Source organism: Phallusia mammillata, chromosome 1 (genome assembly GCF_965637545.1).
Source record: "Phallusia mammillata chromosome 1, kaPhaMamm4.hap1.1, whole genome shotgun sequence".
NCBI lineage: Eukaryota > Metazoa > Chordata > Ascidiacea > Phlebobranchia > Ascidiidae > Phallusia > Phallusia mammillata.
The window spans coordinates 7,872,999-7,886,724 of record NC_137252.1 but is presented as its reverse complement, the minus strand read 5'-3'; the positions used below and the strand labels follow the sequence as shown (position 1 = coordinate 7,886,724).

At 37.8% G+C, this 13,726-nt stretch overlaps 1 protein-coding gene across 2 annotated transcripts; it reads right to left on the bottom strand.

Annotated features, from left to right (window-relative positions):
• Positions 1 to 4,812: 4,812 nt before the first annotated feature.
• Positions 4,813 to 11,733, bottom strand: LOC145208927 (uncharacterized). Of its 2 annotated transcripts, none has more exons than XM_080079176.1 (11): positions 10,300 to 11,733; positions 9,903 to 10,057; positions 9,686 to 9,829; positions 7,702 to 7,772; positions 7,509 to 7,618; positions 7,385 to 7,443; positions 7,262 to 7,318; positions 7,163 to 7,196; positions 6,635 to 6,902; positions 6,236 to 6,370; positions 4,813 to 6,021 (listed from the first exon to the last, which is right to left on the bottom strand). In XM_080079176.1, exons 1-11 carry the CDS (start codon positions 10,366 to 10,368, stop codon positions 5,870 to 5,872), a joined length of 1,254 nt encoding a protein of 417 aa, XP_079935302.1. In that variant the 5' UTR covers positions 10,369 to 11,733; the 3' UTR covers positions 4,813 to 5,869. The 2 variants fall into 2 exon arrangements, with proteins under 2 accessions (XP_079935302.1, XP_079935303.1); XM_080079177.1 differs by having other exon boundaries at positions 4,813 to 6,015.
• Positions 11,734 to 13,726: the final 1,993 nt, after the last annotated feature.

Below are 13,726 nucleotides of genomic sequence, written 5' to 3'. Positions count from 1 at the left end.
TTCTTAAAAGTCAGTTAAACTGTTTACTCGGTAACAGTGATTGTACTTTGGAAATGGTGAGGCTTAGGGGCTGTGGTTTACCAGGTCAAAAATTTACAAAACTTTTAATGTATATATACAATGTATGCAACAAAACATAAACCAGTTTCAACCACGATTTCTTAACCCCAGATTGGACACTTCCGCATAAAGCACGTATGAAAACAATACGTTGAAACGTATGATAACAATACGTGTCCCTTTCGGGAAAATGCCGCGTTTGAGATTTTTCACTCAGCGACTTTACAAGTGGGAGAAATAACCTCGAGTGACGTTTTTCAAATCAACGTACAAAACAAGGTGAAATTCAAAACATTTTCAATCTGCTAAACCTAATGACGAGACAAAAAGTTTCAGCAGCTGAATATGTAGAAAAATTCATAATAATAGTATGGGTTTCACACTAGTGCCAAGTTTTTCAATATCTTGGCCTTGTGTTACTTGCCCTGTTTAATGTAGCTGCACTAGAACAAATGAAAGTTTTAAAGAAAAAAATCAAACGTTTAAGCGCAGTAAAAGTATTTCACTTTTGTAGTATATTATTTGACTTGGCAAATATTATTTGCCCTTGCAAATAAAGATAATATGTCATTACACAATGATAAAAAGCATATAGCAATTCAACCTAACCTGGTCCCTATTTGCTACAACGCAAGTCTTGAGAAATAGGGAACCTCGTTAGATAAATATGCCTCAACAATAACGTCGAGGAATCCAAGCTTTGAAACCAAAACAAACCCTAAATCTTAATCTCGTCAAAAAATAGAGTCCCTTCGGCACTTGAAAACTTGGACTTGATATAAATATGCTTGGCGAACATAAAGCTCGAAAGAATATGTTTGGAACTAAAAAATGGTGATGGTCATTCGATCACACTATAACGTCGCAATGCATGTAACCAATTGTTGATTCCGACAAACCATGATTTGCAATTTAAGGTACAAGACATAATTAGTTATGGTATTTTTTATGTGGCGAAAATAACTTTATGGTTGTAGTTAGTTTAATATTTTTTTAAACAGAATCTTTTTAACTAAAATTGGCGTATGGTTTAACTAAAACTTCCGATTGTCCGTAAATTACCAGACTAATACACATGCATTGTCACGTTACAATATTATCGAATGACTTGAAATTTAGTATTTTTTTCTAATATAATGGTTTAACACAAACATATTCATGTTTCAAGCTTTAAGTCGTTGCCAAGCGCCGAAGGGACTCTTTAACATCCCATTTGTTCTTCCAAATGCGACGCAAGTGGACGCATATTGTTGGATTTCCAATATTCAATCAGCATTTCAACATTGAAGTCCTCATGCGATGAACGGATTGCCCTCAGGACTTTCGTAAGGTACACTAGAATGTCACTATTTGGATCTGTACGTAAAATGTAACCTTTATGTATTTTACTTGCTTTATAAAGCATTTGCATACATTCTTAAGGCTTTGATATACGCACCACTATGTAAATTGTAAAGGTATAAAAGATAGTTACGGCGATGTTTTTCTTATGCTTAACGTATCGGATATTCAAGCTTACGGTTTGTTGAAATGTACATGGTGCATTGGCAGTTTGTTCACTACGCGATAGGCATTTGTTTTGTTTGACAACTGTTAGAATACCTTTTTCGAAGATTCTTTCCAATTTTTGGCGATTTATCAGCGAAACTTGGAAGTGAGCTGCCAGCTGCATTACATTAATGGGCGTCACAGATATGCTCATTAGATGAAGCAAAATACCTTCCGCTTTGTCAACTGTTAAACAAAGTTTTTAACATTAGTTGCCTGGAAAAAAACAACCCTAGCACACTGTACAATAGATCCTACTTTGTATTGCAAACCATGCAAAAAACATCATGATTCAAATACATCCACACATTACTACTCCCATTCTGTTGTTTTTGGATTGAAAGGTATTTTAAAGTCTGTTGCAAGGCTCGGTGGTCAAAACCGGTCGAATTTATTTTGCCAAACCGAACGAAGTTCACTTTATGCTTAATACCCACAGCTATGTATTTTACATCCACTAAAAAAAATATCAAAATCTTACGTTTTCGATTTCTCTCTGTGTCACTCTCTGGTGCCTGGCCATTGTTTGTTGCCTCTGCACGACTTTGTTTAACTATAACTTTTTCTGGTGGGCCTGGTTCTCGAATTGTTGCCGGAAACTCTGCATCACCAATGGCTTCAACTTTGTCGAAACCCAGCCCTTCTGTTACTGTTGCCACTGGGCTTTGTTTGGTCCTTGCTTCTTCGTTGATGGGATTCTCCGATGTGAAATTGTCCTGTGCCGCTGATATATAGTCAACATCGCTTTCTGGTTGAAGTTTTGGTCTGTATAACAAAGCAATATAAAATCAGAAGTTATGTTGCTATTCGATATATTATTGAGCGCTTAGAAAAACTCCTGCAAGACCCATGGGCTTTCACCCTGGGTGCTGGTGAGCGTTCTGCGGGAAGCTTTCCAAACGCATTAAAGGGTCTCTACACTTAAGTCTAGTAAAGAAATTCACTTTTTTGTCAGCAATTTTGAATCATTGTTCAGCAAATTATCTCACTCGGTTGGATACTCATCCTTTTTGGATATTATGAAATGCGGCTTGTTTAATATAAGAAACTTTTTAGGCTCCATTAACATAAGAAACATTGTGCAAAACCAACAGTTTTTGACTGTATAAAATGGAACTATCTTCAGCAAGTAGTGATAATCCAACTTTTACAATTTGTGGTTGGCAATGCCATTGATTGTGGTTTGACTAGTTTGAAGCAAGGTTTTTCTTCGCGATATCATTTACTTACCCCTGAAACGATGTGCTCAGTGTTGAATTGTCCAGTACTGGAATGTTCGGTGTGATGTTGGCCTATACATCAAAGGAAGTTCATTTACAGATCGACACTGATTGAATTATCACAACAAAATGTCTTTGAAAAAAATCGTTTTAGACATGAGGTTACGATTCTGGCTTTGAGAACATAAAAATAATTCCTTACCGGTTCAATCTTTTGAGATTTTGTGTCAATGATAAACGCTAGTGCACAGATAATGATTGCAACTAGGAAACCAATTGGTATGAGCTCCAGTTTTATTTTGTCATCTTGCCTTTTCTGTGATACTGAACAACATATATTCAGAGTCACCACTATAACGATAACAGCAGATTTATTATTAGTCCAAAAAAGCTGACCACAATGGATGGGTGATTGAGTTGGTTGTTGTGTTGTCGAAATATCAGGCGCGTCTTGTTTCTTTTCACTGCCAGTTGAGAAGCCAGGAGGCTTAGTTGGCACAACCGTCTGTTCATCTTCGACAGCATTGCAAGACGACTAAAGAAAATCAATCGAACGAGTCAAAATTTCCATGCTCAGGTGAAGTTCAGTATATCGCGAGGTAATGAAGAAACAAGAAAAAGGGGCAATGGGCTTTGTGTAACTGTCCTTATGGGCTTTGTGTAACAGCTACCTTTCTTAAGGGGAACTTGTTCCGCTTATTTTGGATTTCTGTTTTTTTGTTGCTTTTGGGTGTTTTAAATAATATATTGATCCCCTTTCCCCAATAAGGCTGTGACTTACTTTTTGCTTCTAATACCGCTATTAATTTTTTTTGTTAACTTTTAAACCTAGTTCTTTTACCAGGAACCATTGTTTCCAGTAAAAAAAATTATCCGAGATAATTTATCGCAGTTGATTAATTTCAGTTTCCAAAAGTTCCTTACAAATCAGGTTTTACAAATTTGTTCATGATAGCAAAATCTTACCTTTACCATACACATGAGGAAAATTAGCAGCCACCAATGTTGAACTCTGAAGTGGGAAATGGACATCATGCCACTCAGGTTCGAAGCAGTTTCAATGAAACTGCTGCAAACGCTTATAACTTGAACACGCAAGAAATATTTTCCCAAATTGTAAACTTGCTGCAAAACAATGGTTGAATTTTAAATATAATTTAGCAACACAACTGAACTTGCGTATAGGCACAATCGCTTGTATATTTCAACCCAAGCATTTTAGACACTCCAATAAATTTATAATTTAATGTCATGATATGTTTTCCTCGTAACAGGGCTCAAGTTTTGCATTTTAAAGCTATCATCGTTTAACTCCTCAAGTTCATCATATGCTGATTGCATGAAGATTCTCTTTTTATAATAAAACTTCTCTATTAGCCTCTATATCTGTTGTACCAATACCTTAGAAGAAGTTACGAGCTGTACAAAGTTGCGCAACATTATGCTAAAGCGGAACTACAGTCAGTTCTTTGTTTCCTTCTTTTTTTCATCATCCAATGAGATAATTTTATATTTCCGCCATCATATAAAGACTGTGCTTAATTAATTTATCAAAACACTAATAGAATGTTTTGAAATGAAAATTCTGTGTGTCGATTCGTGGTGGTTTATATATTTTTTCGTAATTTTTATGGTTTTGGTGGTTTTTATTTGCTCATGGTCCGCCAGAGGTCGCTCGAGTAACATTAAATGATTCTGTTAAATTTTGGATCAAAATGTCTGAGGCGCGTGGCCCGCAGTTGTGAAGTACTGATAGACATTCGTACTCGGGTAACGCGAGTTCGAAACCCAGTTAAGTAACCATTTTATCAGTTTTTGCTGCGTAAAAACAGGTTCGAACATTGATGTTGCTTAAAGTAAACCTGACCCGGAAACGTGCTTGGCAATTGTTGGCAAGTTTCGTATTTGACATGGAAAAATGGGCATTATTTGTTTGCATCACTGTTTGTTTCTATTTCTTAGCTTATTCCAAAAATCCCCAACAAACGGTCACTCACAAGTTTAATGGTTTCAGCAAATCCGTACACAAGAATGTATTTTTCTGTGTAATAAATAGAAAAAAGGAGAAACAATAAGGACAATGAATAAAAGCAAAAATTCATGCCTAAAATCTTTCACAGAAGATTTTTCAGCTATTCCTCAAAAACATGAAAATTCGCACCAGTGTTGCACCAACACCGTCCAGGTTCGGTCATGGATTTGAGACTCGCCCAGCGGTTTGAATACTCAAAACAACTCCTCACATGTAAATACAGTAAAGTTGTGATAAGTGAGAATTGAGGGGCGGCGGGGATTTTGTTTGACGAATATACGGAAACAATACCATATATGGGGGTGGACATAGAAAGCACGATGCCGATGAAATTGACTATACTAACATCTCTAGACAGCAGCACCTTTATGCGGTAGTAGAACTCTCATGGCCCCAACAAACTACAACTCAAAACATAATCCCTACTTATATGAAAGTCGGTCCGCAGTGCGAAAAGTTTGTCTACCAGTGGTTTACAACATCACTCTACACACACGAAAATTGTAAATGCGATAAACATACAGCAATTTCGTAAGGCACATTGTGTATAGTTAGCTGGCCTAGAAGCACATTTCGTTTTTGAAATCACGATGGATTGCCATGTACGTCAACAAAAACGATATTTTGAGTCCAACTTGCTCTTGGATTCAAATCAGGCCACGAGATGACATAGGAACGATATTTTCAAATAGCGTTAGTAACACATCTCAACGAGAAAACGCATTGAGAATCAAGCAATATTTGTAGAGCTCCTGGCCAGAATAAGCATTTTGTCCCGGAAGCAGCTGAATCTGAACGAGATGCTGAATCTTGTTCGTTTTTGGGGATTGAACAAGATAGGAGATTTTGATCTCTAAGGCTCGAAGCGTTCGCGTGGACCTTTTCTGCCACCTTTGCGCCTCCATGTTTCGCCTTCAGTTGTGGAGTTTGTTGCCATCATTGAGTTATATTATGACCCCACAGGTGTAACACTTTGGAGTAATAATACCCCGTGGGTGTTCAGTCCAGTTCACCCCAATTGTTGGACGAGATGATCGTAAATCAGTCCCATTCCACTGTCTTCGAAGAAGTTTACCACTTCGTTCAGATCAAGATGGATGCCCTTCTTGCTCACTATTTGTTTGAAAACTTTGCACAAAAACGCGGCATTGCCCTCTGTAACTAACAAAAAATAGGAATTAAAAGTCAGTCCCGGCGTTGGGTAGTGTTTAGTAATTACTTTACTAGACTATAATTCAATACCCATTGGTTGGTTTATGCTAGGTTTGCAGCAACATTGTTAACTTGAGTTATATATGGCTCATCCTTACAACGATAGGCAGAAGACTTCACTTAAATGTTTTATAAAATCATGAATGGTTGTTTTGACACTTACCGGAATTTTTTTTCGCTGTACAAATTTGATCATCGACCAGACCGAAACGATAGCCAAAACCTTCGACTTGAAATGCAGTAATTGGAACATCAAGGGTTGTCCCAATGGAAAAGAATACGTTTAAAATCGTTTGAACTAAAAAGTAAAAAAAAAAATAGATGCAGATAAGAAACTAAAACAGAGAATTCTAAAAATTTTGTTGCATTATTATCAATTTTGATTACGATTTTCAAACCATAAATGTTGTATTTTTGGAGCCAACGCGGCCATTTTACGTTTTTATAGTTTATGCTACACCAGTCTATTTACAGAGATCTTCGATCTAGTTATATAAACAAGAGACACATGGATCATACACTTACTATAAGAGACAAAATACGACCGAATCGAGTTACTTACTGTTCGCATTTCGGTTGATGTTGTAACCACGGATTACTGGAAGACCTGTGCTCGTTTCAGGTAGTGTTCCTAACCTGTCGTCTGTATTATAGACAGGTTGTTGTACCCGGGGAGCCGTAGGATTTTCGCTAATTGTTCTCGATTCTCGGTAGTCGGTTCTTAGTGGAATGGCTTTAACTTTTTCTGGTGTTGCTTGACCGTCGTTAGTAACCCCCTTTTCGGTTATGACGACGTCAGGGTCGTTTGTGGGACATTGCGTGTATTGCACCTGCAAAATAGATCGAACTTTATGAAACGTTTTTGCTGCAAAAAGTGACGCATAGTTTAATAATTCAACCTAAATAACATAAGCCTCAAATGTTCTGAAGAAACGTGAGCTTTCACCCTCTGTAAATACTTTGAGAAACGACAACGCCAAGATGACAGCGGTTATTATTATTTTTTTAATCTGATTTTTTTTAATCATAGCGGAATGGTGGCTGATTGCAAAAATGTATGTCAAAGGTCAAACGAAAGATAAAACCTTACCTCGTATTTCCTTGTTGGGTTCTCCTGGGGTGCACTAAAAAAACAAAAAATTTAAAATCAACAAAGCTTTAAGACAAAAAATCTTATAAGGTTACAAACCTTGTGGTTGACGCAATCGAATCACGCCTGTTGCTCACTGGAGTTTGTGATGAGTGTCTGGAAAAGAAATAAAGCGATGATAACAGTATGTTGTAGAACTTGCGCTTAGTTTAAGCTTCTTACCCAGTTGTAACTGATGAGCTGGACATATCAACTCCCGCTTCGACATCCGGAATGGTTTTCTGTTAGCAAAGCGAGTTTAAAATCAGTTTGGTGATTTATTACTTAAAAACAAATTATCCTGTACCTTCACCCCAGAGCAGGAAACAACATTCGGTTTTTGTGTGACACACCAAACCACCAACCCAAACATCACCAACATCCCTACTACCGCAACCAACAACCCAATTATCAATCCTGTAAGAAATACAAGGATTTTTAAAGTCAGACTAATAACAAACAAAGCATTTGCTGGTTCCCGAGACGGATTGAAGCTATACCTGGAACGCTGTTTTCTGGTTGTTTACTTTCTCCGGTTTCGTCTTTTCCATCTTGTTCGTCAGTTGAAATTCTGTAACCAAAAAGTATTATTAGGAATGTTGATTACTGTTGGCAACTTTCGGTCTTTGCTAATATTTCTTAAAGGATCTAATAATGTAATTAAACAAAAAAACGGAAAAACTGTACATTTGGAGTTATCAATAGCGCAAAATATACCCGGTTGGCTTTTTTAGGATAAAACTAAAAAAGTGGCTTTTCTATATTTTTCCGTTTTATATATTCTATATCCTATTTACCGATTTACTACGCACCGTTTGAACTGCACACATAATTGTATTTGCAGGCAAAGACGAATGGGTCCCAACAGACACGTTAATGGGAATTGGTTACGCTATAAAAATGGTGCGATATTTTTGACCTTTAACGACCTTTTGACACATGTTTCCATACAGGCAGTCCTTGGTGTTCAGCAATAACATTTTGCCTATTTTATACAAAACACGTATTGTTTCTCGAATTTATTTGTCTAAAACAGTTACATTTAGTTATAATAGTTACATTGTGACAAAAAATCGTTTCTGCAGGGTTTTGCCACACCAACAAATCGACCTTGTGACTTCTCGTCATGCAGCGGTCAAGCTGACAATGACCGTTTACCGTGGCTTTCTTCCAGTTATTTTTTTGACTTTTATGTTAAGAAACATAAGTTACAAAGCGAAGTTCCGTTTATCGAGTATGAAACCTTCGCTACACTAAAGTTGCGCATGCTAACCAAATGAACCATATAGCATTGCTGCGCTAAACACCTGATTTCTAATTACCGGAACAAGCCTATTAAAACCTCTGACCATTCGTGAAGCAAACAGAAACCTCCCATTCTAAATTAAACCGCCGCAATCGGACGCCGTTGATTCACTACCGTGGGATTTCTGTACTGCAGTACCTGAAGGTTTACATATTCGGGGCTGTAAAGGTAACTACGAGACCGATCAGGCTAAATTTTTAAATACTAAACTAAAAACACACTACAAACAATTGTTTACAATTTCAGCACATTAGGTCTTGCATTTTTGCACATAAGGTCTTGGCAAACCTAAAAACGAATATTTCTGGGTAAGGGGTAAAAATGGGTGAATCTAACTAAAAGTTACAACCAGGGAGTCGAACCGCTTGTCAAATGGGTTCAGGTTTGGTTCGCGTTTACTTGGTTTTGTTTTTAAGGGTTCGGGTTCTGTTCAGGTCTTTAAAAATGTATATTTGAGTTTTGTTCCGGTTTCGGCAAATTATCCGGTTCGAACCGGTTAGCGGTTTTTAAACCAGTTCAAATTTTCATTCGTTTCAATTTAATTCTACCCATTATCTACTTGGCCTTACCAAACTCCAAAATAATATTGACTGCGCACTGTTATTTTTGACACGCCCTATAAGTGTCATCTCTCGTATAAATTATATAACAGACTGCATTTTTACTGGTTCCGGTTCGGGTCCAACGCCAAACAAAAAATAGGGTTCAACTCCGGTTCGGGTTTTTAGAAAATCGTAATTGGCGGTTCGGGTTCGGTTCGGGTTTAATGAAATTAACCGCTCAAACCGGTTCGCGGTTTTGGGTTCAGTTCCGGTTCGACTCCCTGGTTACAAAATACTTTAGACTACTTATACTGCACCAACCAACAAAACATAAAACTGCTAGATTATGTACTTTAGTCAGTACAGGCGTTTTTTTTAAATAAGTATTGGGGGTTAGTGGGTGAACCGCTGGTTCAGTCATGGTCAAACTTTAGGAGGATCAAATTTGGATAATACCTAACATGTGTGTAAATTTTAATACGTTAAAGCAATCCCCTGACCAAACGCGTGAAACAACCCAGCGTTAGATGGAAAAAAGAAAAAAATATACGGACAAAAGCAATATGTGTCCCCAAAGAAAAGGAAACATAATTGTCCTAAAATGCGTTAAAGGGAGTTTGAATTGCCACCGCTTACATTTTTTGTGGCTGTGGAGTGGTCGATTTGGGTATTGTGGTAGGAATCGGCTTGCACATTTCTAACCCTTGAACTTCAGTGGAAAATTTCCTTTCGGTTCCTTCAGGGCACGGCAAACAAACCGTGGTGTTGAACTCACGATTTCTGCAACCAACGGGCAATTACGTCTTTAAAATGCAACAAGGGTATCGAGTTTCGTATGGTTTAATATCCTTACTTGCAGGCTGAATGATAGTAAAAGTTCTCAGGACATAAACAACACAAAATCCCATCATCATCTTCAGCTAAATATCGTGTCAGTTCGTCACCCAGATGGGAACAGGGATTGGTGAAGTGATTTTTCACCGCAGAGTTGTGATCAGCTGCAGTAACCTGGAAAGAATAAATAGTTTACTTAACGAATTAACCTTAAGACGCAAAACTTAGTTGCAGTATGTGCGAATAGAATTAGGCTAAGTCAATAGTTTAATAGACACATTAATAGACCAGTTTCTGTATGATCATATAGTATACGAAAAACCTAATGCTAGGGTTAAGCATTAACAAGACGAAACTATTTTTAACGTGTACTTGTGCACAGTAACCTTTGTTAAATGAAGGTTTAGTCTGCTTACCTTTAGGAAAAAAAGACCAAAAAGAAGAATAGCAGTTCGACGAAGATTGTTGATGCAAGATCTAGACATTGCTATGTATAGCTTTATCAACAAAATGTCAGTTTAAAGTCAATTTTACATTACCAAATCTGTAAAACACGGCACATTGGTTAAGAAAAAATCTAATAGGTAACTTCATGCCAATTGTTACGCGCTATTTACTCACGCGTCCTAAAGTAACCTCCGACTCAGACACGTGAAAGTTACGTGAGATACGTTTACTGGCGTTGACCTGCAGTAACCGAATGAAAGGAACAGTGTAAAGCCACGTGTTTGCTTTTCGTCACTTCCGCATTTTTGCCCTTTGAGTCAAAGCGCACAAAAGCCTTCAACTCTCCCAGGGCGAATTCCTCGTAAACTGGGTGTTCGACCTGAGGGCCCTCTACATTTCTCCTTTGTTAACAAAGCCATCTCATATGTTTTGTCTACTTAATTAAAATTATCGACAACTGAAGAGAAACCAAGTTTTGATGCAGACAAAGCATGTTAATTTAATGCCGATGACCCCACGAACAACAACCAGCACGGTTTTAAGGTTGCCACAAGTTTTTACCAAAAACGCTGCTACAAAATTAAACATGACCCTTTATTCCAACCATACGCGTCATGCAGTTACTTATACGCAACCATTTCCACGGCTGATAAATATGACTTGGCAATGTGACGAAATCTGAATTTGCGCAACTTGTTTTTGAAGTCCGTCTAATATTGGTTTAAGCGGCAATAACACCCAGTCGTCTGCGCGACCGCTTACAGCTATAAATAACATGTTTTCCACGCCGGGCGCCCGCCGCGATTGAGTGCTTAATACCGTACAAACAACAGCGCTACAGGGAGTCTTGCGACAAAGACACACAGTTGCCAACAACTTACAAACAACATAGACAAAAAACACTTTTCGGAGTCTCCCTGGCTTTCAACTCTGTAATCCCATTAATACCGTTAACTTTGACCTTGCGTAGCGATTTTGTTTAGCATTTAGGGAACCTCTAATTTGTAAAATACTGTTGACAGCTCAAATAACATTAAATGCTTATCCCGCAGTAAATTTTCAGTTTTTTGTCCGGTGATTTTATGTTGTGTTTTGTGATGCTATTACTGATTTTACAAGCAGAAGGACAAACAATCTGCAAAATGCCATGTGCCCGCAAGGTCGTTTTTTGTGGTTTCTGCTGATTCACCGGACGTTTTCAGTTCCCACGTAAAAGATCAAGTATCAGCTTCACTCCGCCAGTGGGATCACGTCAGCATGAATGATTCAGCAAAATAGTTTTTTATTCAGTTTAGGCATTAGGAACTGAGAAGGCTTATGTAAGTAGCAATTTTTTGTGGAAATTAATGCTACTTTCCCTACAAAATGGTTTAATGCAACTGCTAACAAGGAAAAACCTGAAAAACAAACGAACCGGTTAAACATTAATTAATACGTAATTTTCGCAAATGTAGAAAATCCAACCTTTAATGTAAGTTAAGCGCCAAATAAACATAATTCACAAACTCTTGTGCACGAACAACAACCTCAAACCGGGTAATAAACCGCTCGCGTATTTCGGCAAACAACACATGATTTACTTGTTTGCTTATCGAGTCACGTCTTGTCTGCCATGTCGCTGATTGCGAAACATTATTGTTACCAAATCTTGGCGCGCCTGCCGCCGATCCAGCCTTCGACCAGTTCAAACCAGTTGGCCGCTCCTTATATCGCTGCGGCGTTGTTACTAAATCCAGGAAGTTATTAAATCCGCTGACCTGCATGCTGCACGTGTTTAGGCCTTCTGGCCGGGAAACTGACCAGAAATTAGCTTAGCGTTAGACTGATTATAATCAGTATTATTAGTGCTTAACCCGGCAAAAGCTTTAAAATACGATAGTCGCATTTCATATTCGAAAACACTTATAACTGCCTAATATACATGTCTGTTTATTAAATTACGTTTACTTAAGATTTAAAAATATTTTTTATCGTCACATAAAAATTTGATGACAGCAAACGCGAAAAACCGTGAAAATGAAAACGGCCTATTCAAGTCATTCAGGCCTATTGTTCGCGAATTTAAATGCCATGTAGTATACACAAGAAGCGTGAAGGTACCTTTGTGAATCGTGCTTGTTTACACTGCTGGTTAAATTAGTACAATCATGTTTTAAAAAGACTCTGGACCAAAATATTACTATTTCATTCTTGGCTATTCGTAACATTTTAAAATTTGGAATGGCAAATATTTTTCCGCCCAAACCAACTGAACTTTCATACCTAACCCTCTGCTGAGTGTTACCACACAATCCACAATCATGTTGCTTGCCAACATCTCCAAACTTCAGGCCTGACTGACAAGACTACTGCAACAATTCGGAAGTAACACTATTTGAGATACCTTCACAAATATTGCAAATTGACAGCTACTTTCAAATAACCTGAACAGCGATTCAACCTTTTCCCAGACACAACAACAAGTAATAGGACTAACAAAGCCGAACACGACCGCTTTCTAGCGAGTCTGAAAGCGAGTGAAAAAGGCGTTCGGCTCATACCAGTTTGACTCTTTGAGGTAACTGAGGCTTTACCCGGTAATTCCCCTTTCGGTAAAGTTAAAAACTTCCCATAAGTAGCGACTAACTCTACGTGCTTTAACAGGTTTTGTACAATTAAAACGTGACCACAATGTTTATAAATGGTAACTTTATGATTACCAAATATAGATTTTGTCGGCTAAGCATAACCGAGCGATTAGCATTAGAGCATTAATTCTAATAAGGTTTTTGATGTGGGTAAATGTTTTTTTGTATTCGGAGAATCAAATTCTTGATCGAACTAAAACAAGCGACGAACCAAAAACACAATGGTTGCACCAAGAATCAGTTTTTAAATTTACAAATTAAATTTTTCTGCAGTTGACGCGATGGGTTAAAAATAACATGCTTAGGGTCTGGGATCTCGTGGTCACTCCACTTACTATAAAAGAAAAAAATAAAACCTTTACTACCTAAAGCACAGTACCTTTCCGCGAAGGAAACACACAACTAAAGTTTAAACATAACTGTCGTTGAAACGGAGACAACAAAGAACCATGCTTCCTAAGCCTATGAACAAATGAATTCCACCAAAACGGCTTCGCGAAAAAAACAATCAAAATTAAGACGTTTTACCACATCAAGTTAATAAAGTAAATGACTTCGAAAGAAAGACAACAAAGAACTGTGCTTCCCGAGCTATTGAACGAATGAATTCCACCAAAACAGCATCTCAACATAACGCAATCGTGTCGCAATACCCTATCCGGATGCAATCGAATCAGGTCGAGGACTTGATCATCGTTGGACAATTACGCAGTCAGGCCCCTGGAGACGCACAAGACGAAAAGCTCTGCAATTCGTCGCATTAACTGCG